Genomic DNA, 26,258 nt, shown 5'->3' with positions numbered 1-26,258 from the left:
TAACAATCTATAAAGTGCTGAAACTGAGATTCTGCCAGAAGTTAATTCTATCAGTTCTAAGTACATGTATTCTTTAATGCTCCATTTACACTACTGTGGTACATGGCATATTTCTGTGAACAATAAACCATGGTTATACTGTTAGTTCACAGAGCTCTTAAGTTGGGCAAAGCAATGCTGTTGACATGCAACATAATATTTTATGTTCGGCATTGATGCAGTGCTGTGGATTATACTTGCACATATACAAAATCATGCAGTTTAATGGGGGTATTGAACACTTGCTGTCCACTTAGCATATTTTGTATAACCAAAAGTGACTGCACTTCAAAAGTTATTCATTGTATATGAAGTGTTTTGGGAAGTCCTGAGAACGTGACATACAATTGCAAGTTTGTTCTTTTGTATTCATTCCCTTTTGTAAAAATGGTTCCACACCATAATGCTGCAGCAAATAAGCCTTTATTTTCAAAATATGGTTTGGTGCGTTCTTTTAAAAACTCATTGTTTGTGAGATCATTTCACTTGCAGTTTAGCTTGGCTCCTGTAGTAGCTCTCTCACTTCTAATTCAGATAGTTGTGCATTCAAGTCCCATCCAGGATTCTAGCACATTCTCCAGGCCGTCACTTCAGCTTTAATGCTTTGTGGCCTTAATATCTTTTGGCCGAGGCATTAAGTGAGGCCCTATTTAGTAAACATCCAACCCCACTTCCTCGTTCCATAATTGGTGCCCATGCCTCCAATCGTTGAGGCTCTAATCTCCAGAATTCCTTTCTTAAACCTCGCCACCTCTCTCAATATCATGACATGTCCCAAGGCATGTCATGAGCAGTATCAAACCAAAATTGAGACCAAACGATAGGAGACATCAGGACAGATGACCAAAAGCTTGATCAAAGAGGTAGGTTTCAAGGAGCATCTTAAAATGGGTAAGAGAAGTAGAGGTTAAGGGCAGCAATCCAGAGCTTAGGGCCTGGGAACGCATAGCCGACAACAGTGGAATGCAGAAAATTGGGGATGTGCAAGAATTAGAGGAGTACAGAGTTTTCGGAGGTTACAAAGATAGAGGGGGTGAGGCCATAGAGGGATTTGAAAACACGGATGGGAATTTTAAAATCTAAGCTTCTGTTCCAGCAACGCCAATGTCAACCAGCACAGGGGCAATCGATGGGTTAAAGGACTTGGTCTGAGTTAGGACATGAGTTTTGGATGAGCTCAAGTTTTAGTTTAGAGATACAGCACTGAAACAGGCCCTTCGGCCCACCGAGTCTGTGCCCACCATCAACCACCCATTTATACTAATCCTACACTAATTCCATATTCCTACCACATCCCCACCTGTTCCTATATTTCCCTACCACCTACCAATACTAGGGGTAATTTATAATGGCCAATTTACCTATCAACCTGCAAGTCTTTGGCATGTGGGAGGAAACCGGAGCACCCGGAGAAAACCCACGCAGACACAGGGAGAACTTGCAAACTCCACACAGGCAGTACCCAGAATTGAACCCGGGTCGCTGGAGCTGTGAGGCTGCAGTGCTAACCACTGCGCCGCCCAAGTTTACAAAGGGTACAAGGTAGGAAGCTGGCCTTGCGTGCGTTGGAACACTGAAGCCTGGAGGTAAACAAAGGGTTTCAGCAGCAGCTGAGCTCAGGCAGGAGGTGGAGGTTACAGAGATGGAAGTTGGCATCCTTATTGATGGAATACGAGCTCAACATCATTTCCTCGCACAAAGTGCCTTGAGATGTCTTTTCAGGTAACGTGAGACGGAGCAGCACCGCTCTGCGGAAAGACAAGTCTCAACATCGCTGTATCCAATGTGAATGCGAACATTCTGCATTGATACAATTGTGCGTTGGCAGGCAGGGAGTAACGAATTGGATGAATCGACGCGAGCCGTGATCTGCTCATTCGGTCTGGCGGAAGGGCGGCTCCGCCCCCTCAGGCGGCACGTGACCCGGGCAGGCAGAGCGGGTGGCGCGCGGATTGGCAAGAAAGATTTGGGTAAAGGAGGTTTTTCACTTCTTCCGGTCAGCCTGTGGAGCCTTGTAAAGAAAATTATAATGGTAATAACGCTAATTTACTGGATAAGCAGTTTGGATGACTTTTCAATGGCAGTCTGCCTTTCAGGCAAGGCTGCAGGAACAGGGCCCAGGTAGCAGCTGGTGCAGGCAGAGAGTTAGCATTTGCAGGGTTTCCTCTTCACAACTGATGTTGTCAGGTACAGGAATCTGGGGATCTTTGGGTCTGTTTCCCATTTTAACCCAACTGTATGGAGGTCACATTCTTACTGGGCTTACAACTGTAGGTTCCTGACTGAAGGATTTTAACCATAATGTTTATTAAAATAGATGCACAGGTTTTGGGCAGAAGACGCAGGGGGGTATGAGAAAGAACTTATTACGCAGTGAGTAGTAATGCCCTGGAACTTGCTGCCTATGAGGGTGGTGGAAACAATCAATGATTTCAAAAGGAAATTGGATAGGCACTTGAGGGAAATAAACTTGTTGGGCTACGGCGATAGAGTGGAGGAATGGGACTGACTGGATTGCTCTACAGAGAACTGACATGGATTTGATGGGCTGAATGGCAGCCTCCTGTTTCATTATGACTCTAAAGTTGTAGCCAATCCAGCACTGAGTGCAGAAACTAACCATGCAATTACTGTCAGTCTTTGTCCTAGGCTATTCTTTTGTTTATGGGTTGAATAGAGACCTTTACAATTGGCAGTGACTGTCTTTCAAATCTAGAACAAATGTTGCTCTTGTCAATTGATAATTGAAATGCAACATAAGTTGTACTATAATCATTTGATGTGGCGGCTAGTGTAGGAGCTGCAGGTAATTATGTCGGCAGTTACCCTTTTTGGTTTTGCTATATTCGACTTTCAGTATTGGTTATTGCAAAGGTATGAGCCTATATGCCTGCCTGTAAATGTCATTTATATTGGACTTGACCCTGGAACACTCCTGAGACTTGTAATATTTGTAATACTGAAATGTCACTTTGGTTCAGCTGTTTCTTAGTCTTGGTCGTAAAAATGTTGTGGGCACAAGCATAACTCTGGGACTAGAGCACAAAATCTAGGCTGTCACGTAGGCGTGCTACTGAGACATTAAAATCGTTGCCTTGTCTGCCTGTTTCGGTTGGATATTACATATCTCACAGCACTATTCAAAGAAGAGCAGAGTGTTCTCCTGGTGTCCTGGCCAACAATCTTCCCTCAACCAAAATATATTCATCATGCTGCTCCTAGGATCTTGCTGCATGCCTATGTAACAACAGTTCTATTGAACCTGAAATACTGAGAGGCATGATGAGTGCTATATTGATGGAAGTTTGTTGTTTTACTTACACAATGTCCTGTAAGATAGCCGACCGCCAGATCTGATGTAACATATAAAAATTGTCAGAAATGCTATTGTGTCATTCAAAGTAGTTAGAGTTGGAGACTAATCTTCTAAAAAGTACACATTGGAAGGTTTGATTGGGACTAAACATTCATGTAAAAGGTTTATAAGATTCTTGCCTTGCCCTAAGACTATCCCAAATAACGCGATCCGAATTATATTGATAGTTTTCAAGTTCGTTCAGTCATTCCAGGACTACATTACAAGACTGAGTGAAGTGTAACAACAACAACTTGCATTTATATGGCATCTTTTAATGGCCCAAGGCACTTCACAAGCGCTTTATCAGACAAACTTTGACACCTAGACACAAAAGGAGATATTAGGAAAACCAGCCAAAAGCTTGGTCAAAGAAGTAGGTTTTAAGATGCATCTTAAAGGAGGAGAGAGGGGTGGAGGGGTTTAGGTAGGGACTCCCAGAGCTTAGGCTGCTGAAGGTTTGGTCGCTAATTGTGGGGTAAAGGAAATCAGGGATTCACTGGAGGCCAGAATTGGAGGAATGCAGATCTTTCAGAGGGTTGCAGAGTTTTTGGTGGTTTGCTGAGGTGGGGAGGGGTGAGGCCATGAGGAGATGTAGCTATCTCCTACTTTCCAGAATCAGCAAAGATGAAGTTAGGCACAGAGATGCATTAACTAAAAATGCTTTATTTAACGTCAATCATGGCGGTTAATACCATAAAATTAACCATTTATGATTATGTAAAGTAATTAATATGTACGATTAACAATGTTGTATGATCGCTTTAAGGGTGATGTCCCTTTAAGAACTCAGTATGCGAATGAGCTTAGTGCTAGGGTGTAATCATGTGACTAGAACCCTTAGTCAGTCTGCACTGCAACATTTTGGATAACGGTTCTGTATATAGTTTGCTCTGTATTGTATGTATTAGTTTTAGCTGTTAATAAACCTTTTAGAGATTTTCAAGAAACTGGAATCCATGTACTTCATTGTGTTGCTTAAGGTAACATAAAGAAATGCTTGACAAACAACAGCCTAAATTATCTCAGTTTTTAATATATGCAATAGCTCAGCATTAGCCTCTGCTAATTGACTTCTGCTCAGTCTGAAAGCATGACTCCAAGCTTCCGGTTGCTTGCCATTTCAACCCCCCCCTGCCATGCTCTCATGCTAACATTTGTCTTTGGCATGTTCCAGTGAACATCAACGCAAGCTCAAGGAGCAGCACCTGATCTTTCGATTAGGCACTCTACAGCCTTGCGGACTGAGCAGTGAGTTCAATAACTTCAGAGCATGACTGGCCTTTTTAAAATTTATTCTTTAACCATGTGCCTGCTTTTCATGTAGTCAGAGCTGCTCATTATTCTGCTATTAACACTCTCTCTGGACAAAGACTTTGTCTTTCACCACAAGCATTAACACACTCTTTGCCTTTGTCCCAAAACAACTTTGTTATTTAATCTCCCCTGCCCTATCAAACACCTTCCCCTTTGTTCTCTCCCACAGATGCTGCCAGACCTGCAGAGTATTTCCAGCACTTTTTGTTTTTATTTCAGCATTAGCTGAGTTTAGATTAGTAACAGTATAACAAAAGTACATTCAATGGTAAGATTATGGAACAACTTAAATTTACTGTGTGTATTTAATATCCTGATAAATTTCCAATAGCAAGGATCTCCTATAATATGAGCATAAAATATATAATCTCAAACCTTGTAGTAGTAGGACAGTTCAGCTCTACTTGAGAGATGCTTGGGATCACCTGTGGCAAGTTGTGGACAGTGGTCATTGTCTTTCATTATGTCTTAGCTTAATGAAGCTTGCTCGACTGTTACTTCTCTATTGTTATACTGTTACTTTACTGAACATGTGCTGCACTGAGATGCGCCATATTTCAGATGAGGTGTTAAATTGAGGCCCTGTCTGGCTGCCACAGGTGGATGCAAACGATCCCATGGCCTTGTTTTAAAAAGGGGGAGAGGGCTAAACCTGCACCAGCAGGCCAGTCAGCCTGACATCAGTGGGGAAACTTTGACAAAATAATCTGGGACAAAATTAATTGGCATTTGGAAAAGTATGGACTAATAAATGAAAGTCAGCCTGGATTAGTTAAAGGAAAATCATTTTTGACTACTTGTTTGAGTTGTTTGATGAAGGTTGCTGAAAGGAAGGGACAGAAAGCAAAGCGTTGTTTTTGAGAATGGAGGGAAGTAAACAGTGGTGTTGCCCAGGAGTCAGTATTAAGACCACTGCACTTTTTAAAAATGCTAATGACCTGGACTTAGGTATACAGGGCATAATTTCAAAGTTTTAAAATGACACTAAACTCAGAAATATAATAAGCAGTGAGGACTATAACAATAGACCTCAGAAGGACCTAGGTAGACTGATAGACTGCAGAGCAGAGGAAATTTTAATGCAGAGAAGTGTGAAGTGCTTCATTTTGATTAGAAGAATGAGGAGAGGCAATGTAATTTAGATAATTTTAAAGTGGGTGCAAGAACAGATGTGGGGTATGTGTACACAAATCTTTGAAGGTGACAAGACAAGTTGAGAAAGCTGTTTTTTTAAAAAAAAAAGCATGTGGGAACTTTGGCTTTATTAGTGGATGCATAGGGTAGAAATGCCAGGAAGTGATGCAAAACCTTTAAGGCAAGGCCTTAACTAGAGTATTGTGTTTAATTCTGGATACTGCACTTTAGGAAGGATGTCAAGGCCTTATAGAGGTTGCAGAAGAGAATTACTGGAATGGTACCCGGGATGAAGGACTTCAGTTATTTGGAGAAGCTGGGGTTGTTTTCCTTAGAGTAGAGAAGGTTTAGAGAGGATTTGAGACAGGTGTTCATATTCATGAGCAGTTTTAATAGAGTAAATAAAGAGAAGCTTTTTTCTGTGGCAGAAGTGTCAATAACCAGAGGGCACAGATTTAAGATGTTTGGCAAAAGAGCCAGAGGTGACATGAAACTTTTTGTACAGTGAGTAGTTGTGATTTGCAATGCAATGCCTGAAAGGCTGATGGAAGCAGATTCAACAGTAACTTTCAAAAGGGAATTGGATAAATACTTGAAAGGAAATCATTTGCAAGACTATGGAGACAATAGTGCTGGGACTATACCAAAGAGCCAGTACAGGAATGATGGGCCGAATGGCCTCCTGTGCTGTATTGTTCTAACTTTACAAAGGAAAACAGGGTGCTCGTCAGTGTTCTGCTCTAAAACAACATTTATCTCATTGCTAGTTGTGGGAGCTTGATGTACACAGATTGATTGGCACGTTTGCTACATTACAAAAGTGAACACATTTCAAAAGTATGTAATTGTGAAGCACTTTACGACATCCTAAACATGCATAGAAGCCCAAGTTCGTTCTTTACTGTTGCTCAGAAACTTAGGCTATTAATGACTTACACTTCACTTTTGTTTGATCGCATAATTTTTTCAGCCTTCCAACTTCACTCCTAAATCTTTCTCCTTATTGAAGACTGGCTGTGAAGCCCTTCTAATTTGTCCAAGAACCTTCCTGAAATCTCCCACTTTAGTTGGGCAAAGCATAACCATAAATACTTAAGTTTGTCCTTAAGGCAGTCTCATTTAGGGAATTGTGAGTAAGCAAGGTGATCAATTTAGTCACATAGATCTGCCTCCAAGATGTCATTCATATGTTAGAAACTGTAATTGTCATATTTTAAATTAGTTTAATAGAGGACAAAACTTAAGTTGGGGATTACACCTTTGTCCTTTGCTCAAAACTTAAAACATGGTGGTAGACATCGTTTCTGATATTACGATTACTCAAGGTGTTTCCTAGTTTAGTTTAGTTTAGAGATACAGCACTGAAACAGGCCCTTCGGCCCACCGAGTCTGTGCCGACCCATTTATACTAATCCTACACTAATTTCATATTCCTACCACATCCCCATCTGTCCCTATATTTTTCCCTACCAACTAGCTATACTAGGGGCAATTGCTAAAGGCCAATTTACCTATCAACCTGCAAGTTTTTGGCATGTGGGAGGAAACCCACGCAGACACAGGGAGAACTTGCAAACTCCACACAGGCAGTACCCGGAATTGAACCCGGGTCGCTGGAGCTGTGAGGCTGCGGTGCCGCCCTACTGCGCCAATGTGCCGCCCTACTGCGCCACTGTGCCGCCCTACTGCGCCACTGTGCCGCCCTTACTGCGCCACCGTGCCGCCCTGTTTATCACATCAATCAGTGTATTTGTGTAGAGTTTTGCTAGACCCTAGTTGAAGTTGATAGCCTTAATTGGTAACAAATAGTGATGCTAAGATGTAGTGGTCCCTTGTCTGCGTCTCAGGTTTTCTAGCAACCAAGTATTGACTGTTTTATTTTCTCAATGCTTGTAGTGTCTCTTATTGACCAAGTCTTCCTGCAGATACAAATCACAGTAATCCAGATTTTGCTGTCAATGTAATAGTGTGGCTAATGGTGCTTGCTATTATTTGTGTAACTGGTGCAGCATCTTCAGGCTTGGGGAAGATGTGCAGTTAAATGCGAATATCTAAAAGTTGCCATCTGAGTTGCACTGCTTCGCCGCATGCACCTAAGATCCTCCCTGCTGAGAGCAGGATGTGACCACATGCTGGTGGTCTTGCGTAGCCATAGTGGGATTGATGCATTTTTTTTAACATTCGAAATTCATTCTTGGTAAAATTAGGGACAGCGCGAACGAAGTCCCCACCACCACAAATTTCACAGTCGAGTGTCTCCCATTTGGAGATATCGCAGGTGTCAACAGCCTCAAAGTGCAATGGGTGCAGCCTCAGCCTGAGAGTGCTTTTTTCCCCCAAAAACATACTTTATTCATAAAAAATTGCAAAAATACATTACAAAATAGTTCAAAACAGTTCAAATTTCACATTTTGGAAAGTACAATAGAGATCAGATTTCTTCGATTCAGAAACATGAGGTGCCCCACAATTCTTGCCATTCCATTTTAAATGCAATGTACATTGGCATTATATAGTAAAAAATATTTTGGTGCATACAGCCCGAAGGGTTTTACATGGGTTCCAGACCCTTGGTGTACTATAGCGGGAGGACCTTACACAGCGGCCTTTCCCCATTGAGCCTTTGCGGCGGCTGTCCCAATCTTTAGTGCCTCCCTCAGCATGTAGTCCTGGACCTTGGAATGTGCCAGTCTGCAACACTTGGTCGTAGACAACTCTTTGCTCTGGAAGACCAACAAGTTTCAGACAGTCCAAAGTGCGTCCTCCAGCAACAGTTGATGTTTATCTCTGTGTGTGTCCCTGGGAACAGCCCATAGAGCACAGAGTCCTGTGTTACGCTGCTGCTCAGGATGAAGCTTGACAGAAGCCATTGCATCTTTTTCCAGACCTGCTTTGCAAAGGCACATTCCAGAAGGAGGGCAGCATGCGGAGGAGGCGAGATTCTGGGCATGCAGGAAGGATCTGACGGGGAGGGCCCTTCTCATCACCAACCAAGCTACATCTTGGTGCTTGTTTGAAAGTTCTGGCGATGAGGCATTCTGCCATATGACTTTGACAGTCTGCTTGGGGAACCATCTCCTTTTCCCGTAGGGCCTTGAGGACATTCCATGCAGACCACTGCATGATGGATAGGTGATCAAAGGTGTTTCTCTGCACTAACTTTTCCACGAAGGATTGGTGGTAAGGCACGGTCCAACTGAATAAAGCGTTCCGCAGCAATGTGACCAGACCCATCCTTCATAACACCAGGGACAGATAGAACTTCAGCACATAGTGACATTTGGTGTTTGCATACTGGGGTTCTACTCACAACTTGATGTAACCGCACACAAAAATGGCCATCAGGATGAGGGCGACGTTGGGTACGTTTTTTCCCCCTTTATCTAGAGGTTTGAACATTGTGTCCCTGTGGACACGGTCCATTTTCAATCTCCAGATAAAGCGGAAGATGGCTTGGGTGACAGCCGTGGCGCAGGAGTGGGGTATGGGGCAGACCTGCGCCACGTACAGTAACGACGTGAGCGCCTCGCACCTGATGACAAGGTTTTTATCCACAATGGAGAGAGAATGTTGCTCCCAAATGCTGACTAATCCTTTATTCCCTTCACTGTCAGGTCAGACTACCTGAAGGTGCTGGGGATATGGTTCGGAGGGGCTGGGGTGTGTGCCAAAAACTGGAAGGAGCGTATCACCATGGTAAAATATAAACTGAGCATTGTAGGATTGATAAGGCACTGAAACCCAATTGGATGACCCAATCTGAGATATTGTCAAGGGACCAGGGTCAGTAAAGGGTATAAAGCCACAGCCCAGACGGACATTGTTGCTGCAGTCAGGAAGTGAGTTGTGCTGCTTTGCCATTAGCTTCACAAAAATGGCATCTGCTGTCTGGCTCACCATTGACATGCACTGAATAGTGTGAAGTAGCTGTATTTGTTCAGTAAATATGAACTAGCACTGCCAGATGTCTTTTGGGTTTGTGATTAGTAGCACAGATACCCTGTGAACAATGTGATGAGTGCTAATGAATGCCAGTCAAACACTATGGCACTGAAAATCAACAAGTGTGGAGTCTCACTCCTTCGAGTTTTGAATTTTTGGGGGCGAGTTTAAAAATGGCAAATTTTAAATTTAATTTTTTTCTTACATTTCCTTTCTGTCTCTGCTCTTTCTCTTAATCCAATCTTTATTTTGTAAGCCGATCACCCGTTTACCCCAGGTACTTTCCCCCAATATTGTGGAATCTTGCCTTACTCTTGATATCGGTGCACATAACAAGTATTTGTTCTCACAAACTACTTTATTTATCTATTACCCAAACGACAGATATACTCACTATACTGGTATTTGGTAACCCCGCGTACAGGAGTTCGCCCCCAGATTGGTCCGCTGAACAAGTTCTCTTCACGTCTTCGTTGACTGAACAAGTGACTTCCTGACTGGAGCAACAATGTCCTTGTGGGCTCCTTTCTAACCATGGTCCCGTGACAATTTCTTGAATTGGGTTTCAGTGCCTTATCAATCCCACCATGGATATGCAAGACCACCTGCATGTGGTTATATCCTGCTTCCAGAGGAGAGTTCTTAGGCACATATCAGCAATGGATGTGATATCTGCTTCTTGAAAACACAGGAAGACGGCTATTTGCATATATTCCGAGAGGCCGTTGTCTATGAGAGTTGTTGTAGACCGTGTCTGATGTTGTAATAGTCTGGGGCTACCAGCTTGATGGCATGTCCTGCCTCATCGTGCGTGCGCTGGCGGGGCATATTCAGTTAAAGTGTCTTTATTTTTAAAAAGTCCAATATGAGCCCCAGTAATGATGTCTTCGGTCAGAATTCTTTTTCCTTTTTCCTGATGACCTCCGCACTCCCTCTTCCTACCACCCTTTGTCAAAGTCTGCACACAAAATCACCAAGTCCCAGTTTACATCTGTAACAAGCACATTTCGCAATTTGATAAACTTTAAAAAGCTGAATAGAAATATTGTGTAAAATATGTTCCGCTTACAATTTGCTTGATTTAATGTTGCTTTCTGATACTAATTTGACATTAAATTCACCCTCCATCTCAGTCCCTTCCACTGTATTTCTCAATCCATAAATCTGATTGGTTCAGGAGATACATGTTGGTTGCTGTCATGCTTACGAGAAGTGTGACAATGAAAAATTATGGACTAAAGCTGAAGAGTTATAAAAACTGACTTGACCTTTTTAAAAACAAATGGGTAATACTGCAAAGGATGGCCGCATGTGTATTCAAACATTGCCACTTTCTGTTTCGAACAAAGAATACCTTGAAATCTAATAGGTGTCAAGTGCATCCATCCTGAAACATTCCTGAATTGCATGGGTTCTTCTGAAACAATTAAGGTGCGAAGTAGCCACATCCTGGGCTATTGTCGGTCACTACAGGAAAGAAAATACCTGTCTCCCAGCAGAGGTGAGATATAACAAATTTTTACCTTTTGTGTGCTAGTGCGCGTGTGCAGTTGCGACAATTTTTGGGATAAGGCGTATTGATCAGTTAATAATAGAATTTCTGTTTTAAACCTACAAGACAATCTGTCGCTGTCTGTTTATTTGACAAATAAAACACAAAGGGGATAAACACTAATAACAAAAAAACAGTTGCCACTGTCAGGTGGGAGTTGAACAGTAGGAACAACCCAAACCCCTCACCACGTGGCTTTAACTGTTGCTCTCAGATTCCCAGATACCCTGTTTCCCTCACTGCACTGTTATCAACTCTCACTTTCTGTAACCTTGTGGGCAAAAATGTTTTGAGCTGAAGAGTGCAGGGCCAAGTCCAATTATAATGGTAGATGCCATTAGATGTCCTACTACAGCAAATTCTGGCCCAGTATTTAAATAGCATCATAAGCTCATGAGAGCAAGGCACTCTGTAAGTGATGCAAATCCTTTTCCCAAATGTTGAATTGTGCTCTTGTAATCACTCTGTGAACATATAATATTTAAAAGGGAAAAGGTAGTTCACTGCACTGTCTCTTCCAAATCTATGTTTGAACAAGATGAAGCCATTAGTACATCTGTTATCCCATAGAAAATATAGTTCATTTTCTGGTGGTTATGGATATCTGCTGCTTTGGATCTCCTTTTCCACTCACCCCGTATCCTCTCCACCGCTAAGGCCGCCAACCTCCACCTTCATAATATCGGCTGTTTCCACCCCAGTCTCAGCCCAACGGTCTCTTGACCTGCCTCCCATTCTCATTAAACTTGAAATCACACAAAACCCTACTGCTGTTACCTTAACCCGCACCAAATCCCGTTCACCCATCACCCCTGTGCTCACTGACCTGTATTGGTCCAGCATTGCTTCAATTTAAAAATTCTCGTTCTGGTATTCAAATCCCTCCATGGTCTTGCCTCCTTATCTCTGTAACCTTGTCCATCCCTACAATCCTCCAAGAACTCTCTCTGCCTCCAATTCTGGCCTCTTGAGCATCACGGATTTCCTTCACTCCATCATTGGGTGCCGTGCCTTCAGTTGTCTAAACCCTAAGCTCTGGAATTCTCTCCCAAAACCTTTTCATCACTCTTCCTTAAAATCTACCTCACCGGTCTTAATGTCTCCTCAGTGTCAAATTATGTCTGGTAATGTTCCTGTGAAGCACTTTGGGACATTTTACTATGTTAAAGGTGCTAAATTAATGCAAGTCTCCTCCTGGTAGCTTTCCAACCTCTCCAGACTTCCTCTTGGATTGTTTGAGGTATTTCTACCTTTGCAATTGGGTCCCAGTAATGCTAGAATGGAGGCTCTGTGACTATGCTCTACGGTTTGCACTCTCAATTTACCATTGCTGTGGAGGTAAGGCAGTTCTTGAGATGGGATCCTAAACAATGTACATGCGTGAATGAGGGAGCATGACATACTAATGATGTGACATATGCTGCTTGTTCTGGGCAAGGTGGGGGGAATATTCAACCAATCACCCCAAATCATAATACCCTAATTGCTGTGGAGGTATTGTGTGTGTCTTTGTGTTTGTGTCATGGTCCTAAATAAAGGCCCCAATGCGAGGACACCCACACATGGAATGAGAATATTACATTTCGCACGCAAGTGCAGGAAATGATGAATCACAGCAGAGTACAGGATCTATGAAAATCAGGGTCTAAAATGTTATTGGCAGTGTGAAGGTTGCCTGCTGTAGGTATGTGAATGCCAGCGGTGGCAGAAGAGCTGTTCATCTGCCATCAACCCTCACTGCATTACTGTATTATGATCCATTTGCTCCAACAATTCTCACTTTAACCCCTCTCATTGTATGATGATTTGTCCTTTGTGTCTTTTGAGAACTTTCATTTTGAGGCTTGTGATCTATTTGATTCAGTTTGTCCTGGGGTCCAGTACATCCCTCTTTCCTGCAGCACTTTCAATAATAAGTAGCTTGTGATGTGTCGATTCCAGAAGACTTTTTTTATATTGTATTTTGAGTTCCAAAACTAAAAGTACTTGATCCTGAGGCTCTGCAACTGCCTGGAAGAAACTTGCCAAAGCTAGAAGTGAAAGCTATTGGGCATTCCTAACATAGGAATAGGAGTAGAGTAGACCCCTCAAGTCCATTCAGTTAGGTCATAGCTGATTTGTACCTCAATTTCAATTACCTACATTCTGAGACCATGCATGCCAACTATACTGATCAAGATAGTCGCTTTTACTCGTGGTACATGAAGAATCTTCATTGATTTTACTGAATACTTCCTGTAATCAATTTAAAAAGGTTCTTAAAAATCGTCTTTCTAGTTAACCAGTAATAAGTTTATCTCAACTGAAGTGCTTCAGGGATGTTACTAAGATTTTTTTAAATTGTTTCTTGATCTTGTCAAATACTCTCTTGACATACATGCACATTTTACATTGTTGATCACAACAATAACTTGCATTTATATAGCACCTCTAACATAGTAACACATCTCAAGGTGCTTCACAGGAGCAATCAGACCAAATTTGAAAGCCAGATCCACTGAAGTATTGATAATGGGACTTCTCCTTATACTGTTAAAAGAAAAAGAAAATTTTAGATGTGTAAGAACTAAACTTGATTTAGGAGGTCACTGCAGGGTCAGGTTTGTGCTGTCTTGTTGTCTTATGGCTTATGGGTACTGATGGGCTGAGATTTTCTTTCTCCTTCATGTTTGAAGCAACACAAATAAAAAAAATTCGAATTTCTCCTCTTCCTTCCAGGCACAGTGCTGTACGCTGGAGGAAATGTGACTAGGCAATCTCATTAACAGGCTGTGCTGAAGAAACCAGTCATGGTGGATGTTGGAAAGTGGCCTGTGTTCAGCTTGCTTTCTCCGCAGGAAATTAAATCGATTCACCAAGCCTGTGTCTTTGGTACTTCAGCTACTGAGGCTATCTATGTAACAAAAAATGATGAAGTAAGTGTTGGGACATTTTTTTATCTGTGGGGCATTTTCCCTTTCAAATGAAGGCTATGACCTTTTTTTTAGAAATAGCACTGATCTTTGCATGATGGAAATAAAGACTTTCTACCTAACTCCTTGACTTGACTCACATCACCCCTCAGTTTGTCAGGACAGTGATGCTATCAGACCTCTCAACTTTCAAACCATCCAGTTTGGAGAGGGGAGGTGGGTGGGAATACCCAAAATGTGCCAAATCTCCCCTAGATAGACCTCTTAGGAGGGCTGTTGACGGTCAGCTTGTGGTTTCACTGATATGCTTCTGTAGTCTTGTCAGCATCTGTCATAGATTTTTTTAATAGCCATAAACGTTCATAACATTTTTTTTTGTTCCATTTTAGTATCTTTCGCATTTCCTTTCTATTCCTTATTTCTCTGTTCTTTAGTTTTCTGCCCTGTAAATGCCTTCATATTATTTCATACTGTTTTGGGTGTTAATATTTACCACCTTCCCCAATAATGTTCCCTTGCGTCTTCTCTCAATATGTCTTTCTTCAGTTCATGTTACTTATTTCTTTTGTCTTTTTTTTTGTTTCCTTGCCACCAATTGTGCTTTTATTTCTTCAATTTAATTCTTAACCTTTCTGCATACATGCTACAGAATTACAATGCACTTGCAGCATAGAAATAGACCATGTAGCCCAACATGTCCATGCTGGTGTTCATGCTCTGCATGAGCTTCCTTGCACCCGTCTTCATCTAACCTAACCTTATCAACATATCCTTCTATTACTTTCTCCCTCATGTGCTTATTTAGCTACCATTTGATTGCATCTATGCTATTTGTCTCAACTGCTCCCTGTGGAAGCAAGTTCCACATTCTATCCACTCCCTGGGTAAAGAAGTTTCTCCTGAATTTCCTATTTGGATTTATTATTGACTATCTTATATTTATGACAGTAGTTCGCCCACAAGTAGAAACATCATCTCTATACATACCCTATCAAACCCTTTCATAATCTTAATGAATATCTTTATCAGGTTACCCCTCAACCTCTTGAAAGAGCCCAGCCTGTTTAATCTTTCCTGATAGCTATAACCTCTCAGTTCTGGTATCATTCTGGTAAATCTTTTCTGCGCCTTTCTCCAGTGTCTCTATATCCTTTTCATAATATGGAAACCTGACCTGTTCGCAAACTCAAAGTGTGGTCTAACCAAGGTTCTACACAAGATTAACGTAACTTATCTATCCCTCCAGAAATGAACGCTGGTGCTTTGTATGCTTTTTTTAATGACCTCTTAACCTGCGTTGTTACTTTTAGTGATCTGTATATCTGCACCCCCAGATCCCCTGTTCCTCTACGGCATTTAGACACTTATTTTTCAAGAAGTGTGTGGTCATCTTATTCTTCCTATGTATTGCCTCAGACTTATCTATATTGAAGTTCCTTTGCAATTAAACATCAATTCTGCAATGTTATTGATGTCTTCCTATAGTCCTCATCTACATTAACTACACTCCCCAATTTGGTGTCATTCACAAATTTTGAAATTCTGTTTTCGATTTCCGAGTCCAAGTTGTTGGTGTAAATGGTGAGCAACAGTGGTCCCAGCACTGATCTTTGTGGAACACCACTTTCCTACCTTTTGCCAATTTGAGTAACTACCTTTAACCCCTACTCTCTTTTCTGTTTTGTAACCAGCTTGCTATCCATTCTGTTAGTTGTTCCTTGACTTATATGTTCTGATCATAGTCATGAGTGTACTATTCGGTCTTATTGAAGACTTTTTGGCAATCCAAATATATTACGTCTGCTGCATTGTCCTCATCTACCCTCTCTGTCCTTCAAAGAATTCAGTAAGATTGATCAAGCATGACCTTTCCTTTTGGAATCCATGCTGATTATCATATTTTCAGTTTCTAGGTATTTTTCTATTATTTCTATTCTTTGATCAAGAATTTCATTATCTTTCCTGCCACTGACATTAAGCTAATTGATCTATCATTCCATTAATCGCATTAGCTGTCCAGTAGCCCTCTGCCACTGTTCCCTTTCCTAATGAATTTATATATATATAATATATATATAAAAAGTGCCTCTCCTATCTTTTTTCCTAACTGTTGTTATGACCGCAGCAGGAACAATGCACCGTCAGTTCAGTCCTGTCACTCCACAGGTCGCAGCATATTATTAAGCTTTCACACCCAATCGGAAATCAGCCAAATTAAACACTCTAGTAACCCCAGGATGAAACAGACCAAACTAGGTATCTTTAGACAAGAAAAAATTAACTATTTGTTAAAAAACTAGACATTCAACTCTTCAGCTGTAGCAAGCATTAAACAGTTCTTTGAATGATGAGCACAGCAATGCTAATGGTTTCTTGAAAAAAAAAGGCTTTTCTTCTTTACTCAAGGAATTAACTTGGCTTGTAGCTCCTTGTAGAATTTTTTCTGAGAGAATAAAACAGCTCCTTTTCTTCAGTACGCCTCGTTGCAAAGTCTCTCCAAAACTAACTGGTTTCTGCCAGTTCCCCCCACAGCCAAGTGGAAAGATTACCATGTGACCTCTCCTACTGTTGCCCAAGGTAACAAAAATGCACCTGCTGCACACTGAGTCTCAGGAATTCCAGAACCACCTCTCCCTTAAAAGTGCACTGTTTTTAATAGAGTCTTAAAGGCACACACACTTTTTAATCTGAGGAGAAAAATAGTTACAAGTCTGTGTCACTGTTTTTAATATGCTCAGATGCAGTCCATCTGAGCCAGGGGTTTTATCCTTCCCAAGTCTGATTATTTAATCAATTTAGGTGCAGTTGCTTTTGTTGCAGGGAGCGAAATTTACCCAGACTCCTTAGCAGTAGTGGAAATGCCCTATAACCACTACCAGAAGTTCATCTGAACAGCACATCTTGATAAGAAGCTTGCATGATAACATTGCTCACTATACAACTCGATTCTGTTGCAGGTGTTTGCACTTGGGGTGAATTGCAGCAACTGCCTAGGAATTGGAGACGGTCAGAGTGTAGTTACACCAAAGAAAATCGAAGCTTTGTGTGGGAAGAAAATAATTTCTCTCAGTTATGGAAGTGGACCACATATTTTACTTGCAACTAAAGGTAAACTTAAGTTCTACTATATCAGCAATTTCCAGTATAGTTTTCAAGGTTATTTAGATGTAGGCCATGGCTCAGTGGTAGCGCACCCACTTCTTGAGTCAGAAGATTGTGGGATCAAATCTCTCTCAGAGACTTGAGCACATAATCCAGGGTGATGCTCTAGTGCAGTACTGAGGGGGTGCCACACTGTCGGAGGTGCCCTCTTTCGAATGGGATGTTAAATCAAGGTCCTGTCTGCCCTCTCAGCTGGACATAAAAGATCCCATGGCGCTATTCAAAGAAGAGCAGGGGAGCTCTGGCCAATATTTAATCCTTAACTGATGTCACTGATTGCTGTTTGTGGGACCTTGCTGTATGCAAATTGACTGCATTTCAGAAAGAACACCATGGGCTGTAAAGCACTTTGGGACATTCTGAGGTCATGAAAGGTGCTATAGAAATGCAAGTTGTTTTCCTAACAGCAGTAAATTTAGCCAATGAGATTAGAAATGAAGAGTTTAACAGTTGGCAAGTTTGAATGCTGCAGTCCTCTCAACTGAATGTGGAAATTTGGCATGAGTAAAGATTCCCTTTTTGTACAGCCGAGTTTTTTTTTAATGTCAGCTATTCATCTGTAGTTGGCAGATAGACATCTGACCTAATGTCTGATATTAGCAAATGACAATTCTCTATTTCAACAAATGAATGTGATGTTCTGGGGTGGGGATTAAAACTGTCTTGATATATAATAACACAAAGATTCTAGACTTTCTAAAAATCCAGACACCTTTTTGTACAATGGAGTTACTCCTGGTGTCCTGGCCAATACTTATCCCTCAATCAATATCGCTAAAACAGATCATCTGGTCATTATCACATTGCTGTTTGCGGGATCTTGCAAATTGGCTGCTGCGTTTCCTGCATTATAACAGCGACTACACTTTAAAAAGTACTTTGTTGGCTGTAAAGCACTTTGGGATGTCCTGTGGTTGTGAAAGGCTCTATATAAATGCAAGTCTTTCTTTTCTTCCTTTTTCCACAATGAACACCTGTATAGAGGAGGTCCACAAGGAGGTTAGGTCTTCGAGTTAGCTTTGAAATCCTGAACTCCAGCTATTTTTTCCCTTGTTTACTGACACTGTCTCCACTGTGGTAGGTGCAGACTCCCTTGCTTTAATCTCTGACAAAATGAGACTGTATTTATTTTTTGGTGGTGGCAAGGGAAATGCGGTTGAGTAGGAGGAGAATCTTAAAAAATATAACATTCATTTAAAAAAATGTTTGAGGTTTTTCAAAAAAATCAGCTCTCGGACCAGAATCAAATGCTACATTTATTTCGCTGTACCAGCTTGGGGTCCTCTGTTTATATTGCTGGGTGGGAGCGGGTTGCACACAGAGGATCGAATACTCGCTAACTTTTAGTTTCCAATGCATTAACTGGGTTATATCTCAAACAACGATGATTCCAAAACCACTTGCTGGCTGTTAATGCGTACAATTAGTTTGGACTAATATCTAGATTCTCAACTTTTATCAATTTGCAAGTTAACTTCGGTTTAAGTTGAAAGTTTACACTGTAGAATTTGCCAGTTATCAATTTCAAAGAGGCATTTGAGGCCAATATTGTTCATAAAATGGTTGATTCTGCTGGAAGGGAATGAATGTTGTAGGTGACAGTTTCCTACAAACAGATTGACACTCTCTGATTCCTGTCAGCGCGCTGAGGCACTCGCTTTGTCCATTTGTAGTTGATTCCTGGAGCCAATTTCAGATTACAACAATGATACCCACATTTCCCAGTCTGTGAGGGATTCTATTCACACTAGGTCAGCTCCATGAATCAGGAATCGCCAAGGGTGCACTCTTGACCCTGTCATGGCTCACATTTCTTCAGTTTTTCTCCTCAGCTACTTGTTGCTATTACTGCTACACTTCCCCCCCCCCCCCCCCCCCCATTCCGAAATATATGTATTTTTAAAATATAAGTGTTTCCTTAGTGCAAAAATAAAAATTGAAAAGAGTGGGCATGTCAATGAGTGAGGGGGAGTGACTGTGGGACCAATCATATTTTGGCTGGTCCCTGATGGGGCTTCACATGCTTTTGAATGGACAAGAGAAAAGACCTGCACCTCCCCAAAATGGGCCTGGTGCTGTCTTTTGGAACAGAAAAGGTGCTTGGATTTTCGGTAAAGACCAGGTAGCTTGTCAGTCACTTCCACAAAATATTGTCATCTTTTACAGATGGAGAAACTTATTCCTGGGGCCTCAATAGTTATGGCCAGCTGGGTAACGGAACAACTGGTCCAGGCTCATTGCCTTTCCTTGTTTCTAGCATGTTCTATGAGAAGAAAGCAGTGGAGGTAGCTTGTGGCTGCAGTCATTCTATGGTTCTAACAACAGAAGGGGAGGTGAGAGTTGGTCTTCAAAGTGCAATGTTTTAACAGTTTCCATTATTTGTTTGATAATGTAAATTTATCTATATATGTGATTTCACTTGCAACTGTAAAAAGCAACCCTTTTAAAATGCTAAACATAATGCAGATATTAGAATGAAAAGCTGAGTGGACTTTAGTTTTGCAGTAAATTTATTTAAGAGTTGCTTTTCATTGAACCATACAACACAGAAGAAGGTCATTCAGCCCATTATACCTGTGCTGGCTCTTTGAAAGAGCAATCCAGTTAGTCCATCATCCCAGGTATCATTCGAGTACATCTCTTCTGCACCCTCTCCAAGACCTTGACATCCTTAGGTGCCCCATAGAAAATAGTATTCCAGCTTAAATTCTACCCTGCCCCAAAGTAATGTCAAGTCAGTCTGTTAGATGTTATTGGGAATGGTGTGACTTCCTGTGCACAAAGATGTCTTTACACTGTGACGTGGCAGCAAATCTATTGATGTCTTTATGATCTTTTGGCCTCAGTGCACGAGAAGTAGAGAGGCAATTTTTGGTTGTTGAAGGGAGAGGAAAACTGCTGTATTGGTTCTGGGCTCCTTAGCTAGACATCACTTCAGAATTTCCATAGTTAAAATACTTTCAAATACCAGATTGTATTTAACATCCAAACACATGGACGTACATACACGCGCATGTGCATAAACATGCATGTTTACACACGTACAAAATGCGCATAAACACTGAGAAAAGGTGCGCAGACACAAAAGTGCAGACACACAATGAAAACACAGGCACACACTCGTAGAACTTCAAAATATAAATTGCCCAGTCATCTGAATTATGGTGTGCTCTAACAATCTGCAGTGTTGTGGATATATATTATATTTCTTTTTGTCGAGTATGTCCCTTTGCAGGCACTACACCACAGTACAGTGTACATGAATGTACAGAACATTGAGTTAGTTTTCATAAGCTAAAGCATTATTTCATTTTTGGAAAACTAGAGACTGAAAAGTTACAGGCATTGCAGACATGGCAACTTCTGGTCCCCAGATGTTAGCATGTTTGAGAATCTGCTACACCTGATAGTTAATTCCATTTTCTACTTGGCTATCTCCTTCTGTGCCGTAAATGACTCTATATGACAGCCATTTTTGCACAATTTAAGTGTTGTTCTTTCTACGTCTGTTTTGGTGGCAGGTTTATTCCTGGGGTTATAACAACTGTGGACAAGTTGGATCAGGATCTACTGCAAGCCAGGCAACGCCACGGAGGGTGACACATTGTTTGCAGAACAAGAGGGTTGTTGCTATTGCCTGCGGTCAGATATCCTCCATGGCTGTAGTGGACAATGGAGAGGTAATTGCACTTTGCAATGCAGAATGCTAGTTGGCATTCATCATTGCCGTGCTTGCGTTACGGGAAAGGTAATGACGGCTCTTCAGTTGGCAGTGATGTGAAAATTTTGCTTCTCAGCCCTAGGTTTCATACCGCTATTCCCCTGGCTTAATTTGGGTTGGTGAAATCAGCGTTGCTTTTTCTGTCGGGTTCAGTTACTGATTTAGTGGTGATGATGCCCGCGGGTGAAGAGCAGTCTGAGGTATTTTCTCTCAACTGGAGGTTTGTAATCAGAACACAAAATCACCTCGGGTGAGATGCTGTACAGAACAATTAGTGCTTGTAAATTGTATGAGTTGTAGATTCAAATGTGTAGAGGCAGAAGATGTTGGTATGGTTCTTAATGAATACTTTGCGTCTGTCTTCACAAAAGAGGGGACAATGCAAGCATTGTAGTTAAGGAGATGGAGTGTGAATATTGGATGTGATAAACATAGGGAGAGAAGAGGTAGTAAGGAGATTAGCATCCTTGAAAGTGGATAAATCGCCAGGGCCGGATGTAATGTATCCCAGTCTGTTAAAAGAAGCCAGGGATGAAATGGCGGATGCTCTGACCATCATTTTCTAATCCTCACTGGATGCAAGTGTGGTGCCGGAGGATTGGAGGACTGCTAACGTTGTACCTTTATTTAAAAATGGAGTGAGGGATAGATCGAATAATTATAGACCAGTCAGTCTAACCTCGGTAGTGAGTAAATTATTGGAATCAATTCTTAGAGACAGGATAAACTGTCACGTAGAAAGGCATGGAGTAATCAAGATAGTCAGCATAGTTTTGTTAAGGGGAGATGGGTAACAAGGAGGATTGATGAGGGTAGTGCAGTTGATATGGTCTACATGGATTTTAGCAAGGCTTTTGACAAAGTCCCACGTGGCAGACTGGCTTAAAAAATGGGATCCAGGGGAATGTAGCAAGCTGGATACAAAATTGGCTCAATGGCAGGAAACAAAGGGTAGTGGTTGACTGTGTTTTTGCGACTGGAAGGCTGTTTCCATTGGGGTTCTGCAGGGCTCAGTACTAGGTCTCCTGCTTTTTTGTGGTATATATTAATGATTTGGACTTAAATGTAGGGGCATGATTAAGAAGTTTGCGGGTGACACAAAAGTTGGCCATGTGCTGGATAGTGAGGAGGGAAGTGGTAGATTGCAGAAAGGTATCAATGGACTGGTCAGGTGGGCAGAAAAGTGGCAAATGGAATTTAACTCTGAGAAGTGGAGTGCATTTGGGGCGGTCAAACAAGGCAAAGGAATACACAATAAATGGGAGGCTACTGATAGGTGTAGAGGAAGTGAGGGACCTTGGAGTGCATGTCTACAGATCCTTGAAGGTAGCAGAACAGGTCCATAACATGGTTAAGAAGGCATATGGAATACTTTCCTTTATTAGCAGAGGCACAGAATATAAGAGCAGGGAGGTTATGCTGGAACTATATAAAACACTCATTAGGCCACAACTTGAGTACTGCATGCAGTTCTGGTCACCTCATTACAGAAAGAAAGTAATTGCACTAGAGAGGGTATGGAGGAGATTTATGAGGATGTGGCCAGGACTGGAAAATTGCAGTTATGATGAAAGATTGGATAGGCTGGCGGTGTCCTCCTTGGAACAGAGGAAGCTGAGGGGAGATTTGATTGAGGTATACAAGGTTGTGAGGGGCCTGGATAGAGTGGATGGGAAGGACTTATTTACCTTAGCAGAGGGTCAGTGACTAGGGGGCATAGATTTAAAGTGATTGATAGAAGGATTAAAGGGGAGATGAGGAAAAGGTTTTTCACCCAGAGGGTGTTAGGTGTCTGGAAATCACTGTCTGAAAGGGTAGTAGAGGCAGAAACCCTCAACTCATTTAAAAGGTATCTAGATATGCACCTGAAGTCCTGTAACCTCCAGGGATATGGACCAAGTGCTGGAAATGGGATTACGATGGGTAGCTCGTTTTTCGGCTGGCGCAGACACGGTGGGCAGAGTGGTCGCCTTCTGTGCAGTAAATTTTTCTACATTTTCTAAATATCTGAAAAGGAGGGATGTGGGGAGGGGCGGAGGAGTGGCAATATGTGAATTGCTGCTTGGGGGAGCCAGCATGGACACGATGGGTCAACTGGCCGCCTTCTGTGCTGTAACAATTCTCTGATTCTATATAGACATGCAAAAAAAAAATGCATGGCTATGGAGAAAGAGCAGGGCATGTGGACTAATTTGATAGGTTTTTCAAAGAGGCAGCACAGGCATAATGAGCTGAATAGCCTCCTTTAATACTATATGATTTATATATTTGCCTTCTGTTTTACAGGTGTATAGTTGGGGTTACAATGGCAGCGGTCAGCTGGGAACAGGAATCAATGGAAACCATCTTACTCCTTGCAAATTGACTGCATTACAAGGAATTTGTATTCTTCAGGTAGGTAGCTCTGTATGAGCTCACTGGACTGTAAGCTGCTTTATTTATGGAAAGCAGATTAACTTTGACTACTGTAGTATGGCTGGATAAATTGTATTACACAGTTATAAGAACATAAGAAATAGGAGCAAGTTAAACCATACGCCCCTCAAGCCTGTTCTGCCATTCAGTGCAATCATGGCTGATCTTCTGCCTCAGCTTCTCATATCCCTTGATTCCCTGAGAGACCAAAAATCTGTCTATCTCAGCTTTAAATATACTCAATGATGGAGAAACCACAACCCTTTGGGGTAGAGAATTTCAAAGGTTCGCAACTCTTTGAGTGAAGTAATTTCTCCTCATTCCAGTCCTAAATGATTGATGCTTTATCCTGAGACTGTGCTCCCATATTCTAGGTTCCCCATCCAGGGGAACAGTCTCTGTGTCTACCCTGTCTATCCCCTTCAGCATCTTGTATGTTTCAATGAGATCACCTCTCATTCGTTGAAACTCCAAAGAGTAAAGGCCAGTTTATTCAGCCTCTCATCATAGGGCAACCCTCTCATCCCAGGGACCAATTTAGTGAACCTTCGCTGTACTGTCTCCAATGCAAGTATATCCTTCCTTAAATATGGAAACTAAAACTGCACACAGTACTTCAGGTATGGTCTCACCAAAGCCCTATACAACTATAACAAGGCAACTTTATTCTTGTACTCCAATCCCCTTGCAATGAAGGACACTTGCCATTTGCCTACCTAATTGCTTGCTGTAACTGCATGTTGACTTTCTGTGTTGCTTGTATGAGTATACCCAAGTTTCTCTGAACGTCAACATTTAAAAGTTTTATTCTGCTTTTCTGCACATGCTACCAAAGTGAGTAACCTCACACTTTGCCACATTATACTCCATCTGCCATCTTGTTGCCCTTTCACTCTTAACCAGTCTGTGTCTCTTTGCAGCCTCATTGTGTCCTCTTCACAGCTTACATTCCCACCTAGCTTTGTATCTTCAGCAAACTTAGATACATTTCTCTCAATCTCTTTGTCTATGTCATTAATATAGCTTGTAACTAGCTTAGGCCCCAGCACTGATCCTTGCAGCACTTCACTATTTGCAGCCTGCCAATTTGAAAATGCTCCGTTTAACTCTACTCTCTGCTTCCTGTCCATTAATCAATCCTCGAGCCATGCTAATATATTACCCCCAACTTTATGTGCCTTTGTGTGGCACCTTATTGAATGCCTTTTGGAAATCCAAATATGCTACATCTACTCATTCCCCTTTATCTACCCTACTAGTTACATCCTCAAAATTTGTCAAACATGATTTTTCTTTCATAAAAGCATGTTGATTTGTCTGATTGTGCTATGATTTCTAAATGCATTGTCTGGACTTCCTTAATACATTCTAGCATTTTCCCAATGGTTAACTGGACTGTAGTTCGCTGTTTTCTCGCTGCCTGTTGTATTGAAAAGTGGTGTTATATTTGCTAACTTCCAATCCGGTGGGGCTATTCTAGAATCTAAAGAATTTTGGAAAATCATAACCAGTCCATCCACTATCTTTGCAGCTACCTCTTTTAAAACCCTCGTATGTAGGCTGTCATGTGCTAGGGATTTGTCGGCTTTTAGTTATTTAAGCTTCTCCAATACTTTTTCTCTGCTGATATTCATCAAATCGTAGAATGGTTACAGCACAGAAGAAGGCCATTTGGCCCATTGTGTTGTGCCAACTCTCTGCAAGAGCAACTCGCCTTATCCACTCCTCCACCTTTTCCCTGTAGCCCTGCAATTTTTTTCTCTTCAGATAATTATCCAATTCTTTTTTGAAGGCCTTGATTGAATCTGCCTCCACCACATTGTCAGGCTGTGCATTCCAGATCCTAACCACTCACTGTGTAAAAAAAAAAAAAAAAAATGCTTTTCCTCATGTTGCCATTGCTTCTTTTGCCAATCACCTCAAATTGTCTTCTGGTTCCTCTGCCAATGGAACAGTTTCTCCCTATCTGTGTCCAGTTCTGGGCACCATACTTTGGGAAGGATGTTAAGACATTCGAGAGAGTGCAGAAAAGACTCACAAGAATGGTTCCAGGGATGAGGAAGTTCAGTTACGTGGATAAGTTGGAGAATCTGCGTCTGTTTTCCTTAGAGAAGAGAAGATTAAGAGGAGATTTGACAAAGGTATTCAAAATCATGAGGGGTCTGGACAGAATAGATACTCCTGTGAGGCCGAACTAGTGTTTTATACAGATCTATCAGAACTTCCTTGTTTTTCTACTCCATGCCCCTATTTATAAAGCCCAGGATTCTGTATGCTTTGTTAACCATTTTCTCAATCTGCCCTGCCACCTTCAATGATTTGTGTACATATATCCAGGTCCCTTTTCTCCATCACCCACTTTAGCATTGTACCCTTTAATTTCTATTTCCTCTCCTTGTGCTTGCTACCAAAATGAATCACTTCGCACTTCTCTGCATTAAATTTCATCTGCCCTTAATTACCTTAAGTTCCTCACTCTTATTAGCCCCTTGGTTATCCTCTATTTCTGGTATGTAATTTGTGTCTTCTACTGTGAAGACAGACACAAAATACTTGTTCAATATCTCTTCCATTTCCTTGTTCCCTATGATAATTTCTGCTGTCTCTGCCTCTAAGGGACCAACATTTATTTTAGCTGCTACTCCTTTTTATATACTTGTAAAAGCTTTTACAATCCGTTTTTATATTCCTGGCTAGTTTACTCATTCT

At 41.6% G+C, this 26,258-nt stretch overlaps 1 protein-coding gene across 8 annotated transcripts in view; it reads left to right on the top strand.

Moving 5' to 3' along the window:
- The first annotated feature begins 1,925 nt into the window (after positions 1-1,925).
- Positions 1,926-26,258, top strand: part of rcbtb1 (regulator of chromosome condensation (RCC1) and BTB (POZ) domain containing protein 1) — a 63,736-nt gene continuing 39,403 nt past the window's right edge. For 2 of the 8 annotated variants that reach the window (XM_068040302.1, XM_068040310.1), the window contains exons 1-6: positions 1,940-2,071; positions 14,058-14,254; positions 17,209-17,359; positions 19,580-19,746; positions 20,935-21,093; positions 23,421-23,528. In XM_068040302.1, the coding sequence (XP_067896403.1) occupies positions 14,129-14,254; positions 17,209-17,359; positions 19,580-19,746; positions 20,935-21,093; positions 23,421-23,528 (711 nt within the window). In that variant the 5' untranslated portion in view covers positions 1,940-2,071; positions 14,058-14,128. Of the gene's footprint in view, positions 2,072-4,571; positions 4,646-11,136; positions 11,289-14,014; positions 14,255-17,208; positions 17,360-19,579; positions 19,747-20,934; positions 21,094-23,420; positions 23,529-26,258 lie in introns of all 8 variants that reach the window. The other 6 variants (XM_068040306.1, XM_068040305.1, XM_068040303.1 and 3 more) reach the window with 6 other exon arrangements.

Source organism: Heterodontus francisci, chromosome 10, assembly GCF_036365525.1.
Source record: "Heterodontus francisci isolate sHetFra1 chromosome 10, sHetFra1.hap1, whole genome shotgun sequence".
In the NCBI taxonomy this organism is placed as follows: domain Eukaryota; kingdom Metazoa; phylum Chordata; class Chondrichthyes; order Heterodontiformes; family Heterodontidae; genus Heterodontus; species Heterodontus francisci.
This window is presented reverse-complemented; position numbering and strand designations above follow the sequence as displayed.